General features: G+C 39.7%; 1 protein-coding gene across 1 annotated transcript; it reads right to left on the bottom strand.

Annotated features, from left to right (window-relative positions):
- Positions 1-1,867: 1,867 nt before the first annotated feature.
- On the bottom strand, positions 1,868-5,550 carry LOC110157921 (keratin, type II cytoskeletal cochleal-like). The gene is made up of 9 exons (XM_020922317.2): positions 4,991-5,550; positions 3,973-4,181; positions 3,837-3,897; positions 3,669-3,764; positions 3,386-3,550; positions 3,176-3,301; positions 2,873-3,093; positions 2,734-2,783; positions 1,868-2,591 (listed from the first exon to the last, which is right to left on the bottom strand). Exons 1-9 carry the CDS (start codon positions 5,492-5,494, stop codon positions 2,365-2,367), a joined length of 1,659 nt encoding a protein of 552 aa, XP_020777976.2. The 5' UTR covers positions 5,495-5,550; the 3' UTR covers positions 1,868-2,364.
- Between the last annotated feature and the right edge of the window lie 6,028 nt (positions 5,551-11,578).

Raw genomic sequence — 11,578 nt, 5'->3', positions numbered from 1 at the left:
TTTGTAATTTGTGCAAAGAAAAATATATGAATAAAAACAGATAAAAATTATATAAATATAAATTAATCCAATTGTTTCTCTTGAACAAAATTCACTATAAATAAATCACTACATTTGAAGTCTTACAAGACATTTTTCAATAGGTTCTTTAGTACGTTTACTTTTAAGTAGATTTTTTCATGTGATAGCCTACTTTTATATTTACTTGAGTGATGTTTTATCTCTGGTATTTGTACTTCTACGTAAGTAACAAAATTAGAGTACTTCTTGTGCCACTGAAGACAAGTGAAATGATTAGTTCACTCAAAGGCTTAAGGCTCTCACATGAAATTAACCAAACATTTTCAGTTTGTCACTCTCACCTTTTTTGTTGAAAATCAAACACCTAAGATCAGACCAATAACACTCGTACTGATCACAGCCACCTGAAAATGAGTTGTTTAAATCACTTTTTTAACAGTGTTTGCTAATTTGTGCACTGTGTCACTATGTTCACTCCTACATATCACTATTAAAGATACACATAGAATGATCCCAGCACGATTCCTTTCCAACATAATCCTTTCAAATATAACAGCATTATCTAATGTGTGGATAGGGACATACTCTTGGATCATTACTGACTTCTATTAGTCTTGTCTGGGCAGGTTGTAGACCACAGAGTTTTAGGGGCAGGATCTGTTTTTACTGAACTACATATCTATAAAAGTGCAACCATCTCTATTACATATGAAGAAGAAGAAGAAGAAGAAGAAGAAGAAGAAGAAGAAGAAGAAGAAGAAGAACCCCACTCACAGTCAGAATGCCTGTTTTTCTATGTATTTTTGGGCTATAAAAGAGCACCTTAAAAACCTCCGCCCAAGAGACTTCTTCTGTTCCTTATGCTTTTTTTTTTAATTCTGTGCATGAAAACACACTATACCGTCAACCCAATAATAAACTGCTATTTCACCTGTTCACACCTTAACACTACAAGCCTTCAGAATTCCCAAATGAAAGATATGCTCACTGACAGCCTTCTTAGGTGTCTCAGTGGATTTAAATATCACACAGGAGATAAACCCAAATGTACACAGCCCAGAGCTCTTGCAAACTTTTGATTTTTGTTGATTTAAAGCGTTCTCATGACAGACATCCTGCCCCAGGCCTGAAATACAGTTCTCTTTTGCTGACTTCAGACAAAATTAGATGAATGGTGACAAAGCAGGGCTACTGTCAAACATCATAATGGTCTTACATAGCTCTTTATACACTGTCAGGGGTCACGTGGCTCAAAAGTAGGTGAGGTTCACTCATAAATTATACTTAAATGTCCTATATTACATAAAATTCACTCTTGTGTGCTTTAAGTTGTGCTAGAATGTTGTTACTTCATCAAAAACATATCTGGAGTTATGTTTTGTTTCATTCATACATGGTTGAGTAACCCTCCATAATTAGTCTTTCTACAGCTCCAAAGCTCAAAATGTTTTGTTCCTCCCCATGGTGTCATTTAGTACTAGTTTTCAAGTTAAGGGCTACCTTTGACCTTTAGTTTAGTAGAGAGTTGCAATTCTTGGATTAGAATTATTCAAATGATTCTAGCAAAGCTGCACGGAGTTTAAAAACACTGTGGAGCACTGTATTACCACATGACATCATAAGGTGGAACAGAGTGTTTTCTGTTTAAGAGAAAAAATCAGCCTAAATACGCAGGGTTTGTGCGCTAAACAAGTGTGACTGAAACAAAACATAACTAACACATGCATTCACTGAAGCAACAATGTATGTGTGTAACTGCTTTAAAATTGTGTGTATTAGTAAACAATACGTATATAAGTATATAAACTGTACCCATATAACAATAAAACATGAGACAGAGAATTAATTGAAGATTATGAGTCAGATTTATTTGCGGTGCAGATGGTACATACACTTGGATAAATCTGGAGTTCCAGTCAGCCTGATGGTGTGGAAAAAGTGAACGTGGAACATACAGACATAAGACAGTTTTTGTAAACTTGGGTAAAAATCGCTTCAGAGGACAGTGGTGCATGTTGCTGAAGAGGTGCAGGAAAGGGAACAGTTATGCCTATGAGGGTCATTGTTATGATTTTTTTGTTTGTCATAGGAATATCTGCAGTCCTTTTCCTACAGCTCTGTGTGAAGACTTCTCTGTCAGGACACAAACACTCTGGTCTGTGCGACACCAAATCCAACAACATCTAGACATCTAGGCTGACTGATACAAGAGAGAACTGACTCGTGTGCTGCTCTGACTGATGGTATCTCTGACTCTCTCAAACATGGGCCTGCTGGTGGGAACAGGAGCTCTGCTGAACATAGGAAAAAGGGGACGTAGAGTGTGGAGAGGAGTTCTGCTGCTTAGAAGCGGCTCATTTTGATGGACCTGGAGCTTCCTCCAACGCTGATGCTGCTTCCGTAGCCTCCTCCCATGGCCAGGCCTCCGCCCATGCTGCCACCGCCAATGCTCAAGCCTCCACCATAACCGCTGCCAAAACCTCCACCAACTCCCATACCGCCTCCCATGCCGCTTCCCATACCGGCTCCATAACCACCTCCGAAGCCACCACCTCCACCAGCGGCTCCTCCTGGTGAGAGAAAAGAGGAACGTCAGATTCTGACATGTTTAATTTAATACTATGTTAGCCAAACCCTACTGCCTAATGAGCTTTATTTAAATCTGTTCTGAAATGTCCACATTACAGGTGTTAATATTATGACAAAACAAACCTGCGCTGGAGGTCTGAATGTGGACTGTGGCCTGTGTACCAGTTGCAATCCTGAAAAAGAGAAGAGAAAGAAATCAGTTTGCATGATTTCTACACATCAATCACTGCACATAAATAATATATATTTTTCAACTGCTTACCTGTCCTCCTCTCCTTCCAGGAGCTTCCTGTAGGTGGCGATCTCAATGTCCAGGGCGAGTTTGACATTCATGAGTTCCTGGTATTCACGGACCTGTCTGGCCATGTCCTGCTTGGTTCTCTGCAGGGCTTCTTCCAGCTCAGCAATGCGAAGCTTGGCATCCTTCACTGCCAGCTCTCCACGTTCCTCAGCCTCTGCAATCTGAGCCTCCAGGTTGGCACGCTGGAGGAACATGGCAGGTGTTAGTCATGCATGCATTTCATATGTTCTCCTGACTGAAATAAGTGAAGAATTGTCAGCTCACTTGTGATTTGACTGTTTCAATCTCGTTCTGGATGCGGGAGATCATGCGGTTCATCTCGGCAATCTCGTTCTTGGTGTTGCGAAGGTCCTCTCCATACTGTCCCGCAGAGGTCTGCATCTGCTCAATCTGATTTAAAACAAGAATTTATCATTCAAAGCTGTTTTCTGAAGGTCAAATTGATATTATTTGTAGTAAGTTCCTTGGTTGTACCTTAACGCTGTACCAATTCTCGGTCTCCAGGCGGCTTCTGTTAGCAACTTCCTCAAACTCTTTCTTAGCATCAGCAATAATGGCCTCCATGTTCAAGCCACGGCTGTTGTCCATCTCCACAATGACTGAGATGTCCTTGATCTGTCCTTGGAGCTCAGCCAGTTCCTTGAAAGTAAAAATTAAACTTACATATTGACAAAATATTTTCATTATTCTGTTTGCAGATAGAATAAAGATTTGCTGTGTTAATATTTCATGATGTTTTGTGTGCATGTGTCCTTACTGCTTCATAGACTGCTCTGAGGAAGTTGATCTCGTCTGTGAGGGAGTCGACCTTGGCCTCCAGCTCGACCTTGTTCATGTAGGCACCATCAACATCCTGCCAAAGGGGAGCAGCACATTAGAATCCACTCTTTCACATGGTGCTTTACCTTCTCTGTGTGTCTCTTACCTTCTTGATGAGCACAAAATCATTCTCCACTGTGGCGCGCTTGTTGATTTCATCCTCATATCTGCACCACAAGAGCAACTATTAGCAGGGAAGAAATACATTTTTAAATAAGCCGCTTTGTATTTACTGAGCTCACTTGGTCTTGAAGTCTTCCACCAGGCCTTGCATGTTCTTCAGCTCTCCCTCCAGCTTGATCTTCTCATTGCCAAGCCCATCGAGCTGTCTGCGCAGGTTGGCGATGTAGGCCTCAAACATGGAATCAATGTTGGAGCGGGTGGTGGTCTGTTCCTGAAGCAGGCTCCATTTGGTCTCAAGCATTTTGTTCTGCTGTTCCAAGAAGCGCACCTGAAGATGCCAAATAATGCAATTAGAAATGTCTCATAAGCAAAGCATCAAAAACTGTACATTCAAACTCCAAATGTTTGTCTTTTGTTGAACTTAAAGTCAAGCCAGTGTGCCTTTTTTGTGTACTAAAATGATTGTTTACAACTAGATCGTTTTACTAGTTGAATAATTCTACATTAGAACAATAACATGACTTAAATACTTTATTGAGGGTCACAATGGAAGAGGTTTGGTATGTGCTCTTGGCCACACCTTCTCCACATGATGTGAGAGCTCTGAAGACTGAGAGACACTTTCACTGATGGAACTTGTCCCAAGCACGTCTAAGCAAATAAATTAGATTCCTCCAGCTATAAACTGTCAAACCAGCAAGTTAAAACCCGAGTGTTTTACCCAGTGGTTTACAACCAGTGAGGGGAGTGTTGGGTTTCTTGTGCCCATTGAGTGTGTGCTGCCATGGGACCAGGTGAGAATATGATCCCTCACTGCCATCTGTTACTGGATCAGTCTGGTTGTGTTTCCTGCTTGCACTTTCAATTACAACAAGCTCTTCCAACTCCTTCTGTCTATGCACACATCAAGTCTTCCATGATACAGTAATAAAAGTCCAATTTAGACAAAGCAGAATCTTAATACTTCAGCTGTGTTTCATTTGTATGTGGATGCATTGCTCTTGTGAGGTCACTAATATTTTGTGAGCTGTGTGATCTTAGAAAGACCACGTAATGAGATTGCATGGTCTAATTTAGCACTGTCTCTTCATCCCCCTGTCCTTTCATATCCACATAGCTGATTTTACATCATCTTACCTTGTCAATGAATGAGGCAAAGCGGTTGTTCAGGGTCTTGATCTGCTCCTTCTCTTGGTTGCGCACAACTTGGATTTGGGGGTCGATATCAACAGATACGGGGGCCAGCAGGCTCGAGTTCACGGTAACATTGGAGATGGTTGGGGTGATGGGACCACCGAATCCACCGCCACCGAATCCAGCACCACCACCGAATCCAGCACCACCACCAGCACCACCTCCAAATCCTGCTCCAGCACCAAATCCTGCTCCAGCGCCACCACCAAATCCAAGTCCTCCCATGCCAAAGCCTCCACCACCGGCCGCTGAGCCCAGTCTCACAGATGCGGAGGACATAACGGGACCACGGGAGACAATGGCGGATCTGGAGGTGAAGCCCCCACCGAAGCCGCCGCCGCCGCCACCACTGGACATGCGGATGCTACCACCGCTGCTGAAACCACCACTACTGCCGCCGAAACCACCGCTCATGCTGGAGCGGGTGGTTCTTGTTACGGTCTTCATGGTTGCAAAGGAAGGGAGAAGAGAGGCAGAGCAGTGGAGTGCACTTAGAGGAGAGTCAAGTCCCTCTGAGTGTCATGTAGCAGGAGACGGAGGCATTTTATACACCTGAGCTGGGGGTGGTTCCCGTGTCCCACCTCCCCCTGCCCCTCCCCTCATTTACCTGCATCCCAGAGAAGCAGGTTGGGCAGGTAACAGTGTCACCTCTATAAGACTCTCACTGCTTGACACACCCCGCTGTGAGCAGGCATTGGCAGCAAAGCCTGGGGAAAACATAAAGACGTGCTATAGAAGGCATTTTCATTCGATTAGCTGTAGGCCATGGTGCACCTGGTTGGAGAGTCTTATACAAGCACTTGTGTATACTCCAACAGTGGTGGAAGGTAACAAAGTAAAAGTAGTAAAGTATTGTACAGTAATTAATTTAATCTTTTAGGTATCTGTAGTACATTTTACAGTTGATACTTTTTACTTTTACTTCACTACATCTCAGACCAGTTATCTATACTGTCTACTCCATTACTGAACAGGACTGAGAAGTAAAAGTATTTTTCATTATTGTGTGAGACCAGATGAATAGGCTGAGGGTTTTTTAAGACATTTATAACTTGAGTAAACACACATATACAAAGAAAAAAAACTATTGATTCAATTGTTTTGGTTGAAGAACATTCAGCACAAATCTGTATCAAAATTAATACTTTTGATGCCATATAAGACATCAAAATCTGTGCAAAATACTTTTACTTTTTACTCTTTAATACTTACTTAGGTACTTTAATATGTTTACTTGAATAGATTTTTTCATGTGATATTTTTATTTCTACTTGTTTTACAGTTTTTAGATGCAGCAAAGTACTTAATATTTGAATGATTTTGGAGGGTGGGAGGAAGCTACAGAGAACACATTTAAAGGTGGACAATGGATCTATGCACTGCTTTTCTAGAGATGTTATAGCTTTGCCTGAAATGTTTATGGAGTTTATGCAGATAACAGCACCAGGCCAAGTAACAGGATAAATCTGTTTTTCAAGGGATTCTTTTAAGTAATTAAACACTTGTAACTGAAAACATGCAAATGAGTTCCATGTCATTATATTAATTATATTATTATCATTCTAAGGAAAGTAACACCCATTTCCACAGAGACAAGCAAGTGGCAAACCCTTTACCAGAGATGTGGCATATTGTACCTTTAAATGACTGTTGGAGTCATTGAGGTTTTAGGACTGAGAATAAGGAGTTGCTGATTCTTGTCTGGGCCCATCTCCATAGCTCCTCTCTGCTGGCAACTTCTTCATATTCCATTCACTAAAAGCTGCAGGGCACTGCACGGCACACCCTGAAAGAAAATGTTTTCAATATAATCTGTAAAAAAAAAATATAGAATAAAAATGCAACATTTTGTAAGAAAAATATGAAATGCCATACATTATTCTACAGGCTCTGGTGCAAACTCTCAGTTCTCTCCTGCATCTCTACATCTCTGTGATCTGACCTTGCAGCTGACTCAAACTTTACTCGTAAGAAGAGATAATAACTATGAATACAGATTATTAACAGTGTCCTGTTAAAAGCATGATTCACTTCAGAAACTCCAGCTACCTCACTCCATACCTTCTCCAGTCTGCTTTTATTAAACCTTTATCATCACAATAAAATCACTGCCAAATAGAACCAATCGATTAATAAATTTACTAAAGGAGTTAAAGCTGTCATCTAAGTTTATTTGTCTTTTGTTACCAGTAGATGTCAGATTTGAAACCTGCACCCACTCTCTTTCTTTCTTTCTTTCTTTCTTTCTTCACCTGGCCCCTCACCTGGACTTGTTGTTAGGCCAAAAGCTGGCACAGCAGTAACACAGACACCCTCTAGTGGTGATATGTAAGAATACAACAGGCCTGGGTCAGCCAATGAAATTACAGATGGTAGTTTTAAGGCTTTAGACAGTGTACAGTTTTTTCAATCGTTTCGGCACATTATTTGTAAACTGGGTTTAGTTTAATCATTTTAATTTTCATTTCTTTCAGAGGTATCTGAACAGGAGCAGAGGTGGTTAAATCTGTTGGAACATTTCACATCAGTTCATGCAGTTCTCAGATTCTCTCTCTTTCACACTTGACACATGTCTAGTCAGAAACACACATGATCATTGAGTTTTTAATACCACAGGTCAGCAACAGCAAAAATCTGCAATTGGTGAGCACCAAAAATCTAACAGCAAAGGATTTCATAAGTGTCAGACAGAGAGAAGGATCTCAGCAGAGTGTGCAGTATGATCATATAAACTGCACACCGATATATGCACAATGAGATGTGTAAATGCCTTGTTTGATCTTCAAGAGCACATGACAGTATATTATATTATATTATTTATATTATATCCTATTATATTATATTATATTAACTCTAACACTAACATGTTTTAATAATCTTCAGCCTAACTATTTTTGATAAAATACTGCAAAATCTACTTTGCAATTGGTAATGTGTACAATTATATTTAACAATATAATACTGTCAGGTTTTAGATTTTAAAAAAAGCTATTTTTTCCAGTCCAAAACACCTGTGCGTAAAGTGTGAACCCCAATGTCAGACTGCACTAAACCAATGATTCTCTGTGGTCACTGAGAGCAGGACTAAGGCTTCAGAGCTGTTCTATCAAATGAATTAAAGAGCACAGAAAAACACATGACCAAAGTCTGAGAGTTTTTACAGTAAAACTTGCTTTTGGGAGGTGATTTATCCGTTTTGAATGTAAAAATGCATCTTTCTGAGATTAAATTTTACTTAGGAAAACTAAAATTCTGCTTAGGATTTTGTGTGAGCTGTTTTGCAAATGTCAATTTTCAACAGAGAAAACCAAAAACTGCTCATGTCTTTAAATCTTCATATTGGCAATGAATATTTTCAGGTCACTTTTACATTGTCCATGGACCACACTGATTGTGACATTATAGAACCAAGATTTCTTTCACTTTGCTATTGACTGAAACATTCTTCAATTGGCATGATTAAAATATAAAGCAGAAGGCACCAGTGTAGAGGAATTAACATTTGATTTCACCTTATGATATGGGGGTGACACTTGGATTTCTAGTCCACACATGCAGTGGAATGCGCTCAAGCTCATTTGATGTGTGAGAACCAAACTCTGGAAAAGAGTCGACTTGACTGAAACTTGGCAGATGGAGCTGCTGAGGTAAGAACAAGTAATTAAATTAGTTTGAAGTGTGTGTGAGTGTAAGCCTCTCAAATGCCAATAACTTATACAACAGGACTAAGCAGCAATAGTTTGACCTGATGCCCTGATGACATAAACATGTTTACCCTGTTTACCCCAAATGCATAATATAGACTTTCTGAGAGGCCCAGTGCTCCTGATATTTGATATTCAACTATTGATGATACAAAATGACATGTGTAATGTTATGTCATAACATTGCATATATAAGCTGCTTCCTTTCCTGTGTAAAAATTAAATGAGCTAAAATTGTTATAGGGTAGGTTTGTTTATTTGCCATTTGTAGTTAAAAAACACATTGGAAAAACAAAAAGTTACATAGTGAACCTTTATGTAGCCAACAGATTAATAGGTGCTGCATCACAGTTTTATCAATCACATATGTCTGTACTGTATTATCAGTATTACATCACAGTGCATAACCATTCCCCGAACACTGTTTCGTGACATGATTATGATTTAATCCTCTATTATAAATACCACACATCTTTACACAGAGCCCCACTGGTGTAGTAAATGCTGCTCTAACAAAGCGTACAGTAAATGACACCTGTTTATTCTATCTTCATGCTCAATGAATGGTAAAAAGTGTAAAGAAGAAAAGCCACCACACCCAATACTGCTGCAGCTGCCCTGTAATTTATGATGATCATAGTAATATTCAAGGTCATTTTGTACATAATTGGTCCATAAATAATCCACATTACACTATTTTCTGAGCTATGTTACAATGTTGTTTCCTCATCACAGACATAACTGGACTTGTGTTTTGTTTAATTTACACATGTTTAACTCACAAATCCTGCATATTTAGGCTGAGTTCTCTCAAAAGGAAAATACTCTGCTCTACCTTGTGATGTCATGTGGTAATACAGGAAGTGCTCCACTGTGTTTTTAAACTGTGTAAACTGTCGCGTACACACAGATGGAGGACACTACCATATTTTATTTTGCCTGGTTCCTAATACATGTCACTTGGGCAAATTTTTACATTTTAATTAGGGATAGTTAGAGATTGATATGTTTTTTGTTTTGTTTTTTTCATGGCTGACACCGATTGTATCCAGAAAAACCTATTACTGACAAGCTTTGCCGATATTAGTGGGCTGATATGTATTTGAATTTCTGGATATCCTTTTGGATGTGATCAAATAAAGCTTTATACATGTAGTCTTTATGCTTAGTTCAGCAGCCTGTTGGGGTGACAAAGTAGAGGCCTCTGCTGGAGATTTAAGGACGATACCCAAAGTGCTAAACAGTGCAAATATCCAAATCCAATCCAGTTCATTTATTAAGCACTATTAAAAACAGATAAAGATAAAAACATATATGTACCGTATTTTGCAGGCTATTAGGCATATATTAGATTATAAGACGCACTGTCATTAAATGGTCTATTTTCAAACTTTTTTCACAAATAAACCGCACTGGACTTTAAACGAAACACAACAGTTCGATGGGTCAGTGGGATTTTGTTTGGCGCGTTCACAGTGCCTCTGGGCTTTGTTCAATTGTGGCACATAGGGAGGGTGCTGTCTGGGACCACTGGATTGTTGGCGTATAAATACAGTATAATACAATTAAAAAATAATAAAATATCGGCGCTGGTATATTGGGCCCTCAGTGGTTTGTTATTTCCGCTGTATTATTACCATTGATATTTTTGCTACTGTGTCCAAACAATTTCTCTTATGGACCAATAAAGTTTGTCTAAGTCTAAGTCTAAGGCCCAGTATATCAGAACCAATATTTGCATTTTTTAACTACTTCTAATTTTAATATTGTTGGCATCACAGTCATTATAGATGGAGTTGTGTCGTTATGAAGGAAGTATACAGCTCATAATAAAAACAGTGGTAAAAGCAGCACAAAAGGTTGGAAAGAGTCTATGTGCGCTCACACCAGAGCGTGAAAAAATGCCCTAGACACCTCTATTTGGACCCCTTTGCATTTGAGTTTAGACGCCCCCGACGCGTGTCTTTGATGCCATGGATGAACGAGAGAAAAATACTTGACGCACGTCTATTGCCCTGGAAACAAATGCCCGGTCCTGGTCTTTTCCCAAAACGATGTCAAACCAGACTGAGAGAGATGTGAGATGTGAGAGTGTTTTTATTACAAAATCCTTCAACAGAGGAGATCGAGTCGACAACTGGGGTGTATATAGATTTATACTCCGCTAATGACACCGGATCAGTCCTGGTTTAGTCCCGGTCTAGTTCTTCTCCCCACAGAACTGCCATAAATGACGATGATAATGATATCTGCAGTTTTGTTGTTAAAGGTGCACTGTGTAACTTTTCTGGTGGAGGGTCCGCCATCTGATTGTCTCCATGGAGATGTTGCTTTGTCTGGAATGTCCCGGTATGACATTAAACATATCCATTTTGCATTTACTCAATAACATGGGTTTTTATTGACTTGCATTCTCACTGTTAGCTCGCCTCTCCACAGATTTGACATGTAACTTGACTCTGTGGCATCACCTGTTGTCTCTACAGAGACAAATAAGCGTAATGACATACTGTGGAACATTTCAGGCATCATCTCCATAGAAAGAAGCAAGTGACGGACCCTTCACCAAAAGTTACAGAGTGCACATTTACAGTTATAACTTTTAATTGATGTGCATACATTTAAATTCAAACCATAAAATTTCAGGTAACATTTACATAATAGAATAATAATAAAAAAGAAAGCTGATCTAAACTAGTCTGAGCAGGTGAGGAGCACAGAGGTGTGACTAAAGCTCCTCGCGGCTGATCGGATTCTACAGCAGGACAACAGGCCTATAGTGATCACACAGTATGAAGATCACATAGCCTTATACAGGGCTCTAAGA

The sequence above is a fragment of the Boleophthalmus pectinirostris genome, unplaced genomic scaffold, assembly GCF_026225935.1.
Source record: "Boleophthalmus pectinirostris isolate CB_2022bp ecotype Guang Dong unplaced genomic scaffold, ASM2622593v1 HiC_scaffold_8, whole genome shotgun sequence".
Classification (NCBI taxonomy): domain Eukaryota; kingdom Metazoa; phylum Chordata; class Actinopteri; order Gobiiformes; family Gobiidae; genus Boleophthalmus; species Boleophthalmus pectinirostris.
This window is presented reverse-complemented; position numbering and strand designations above follow the sequence as displayed.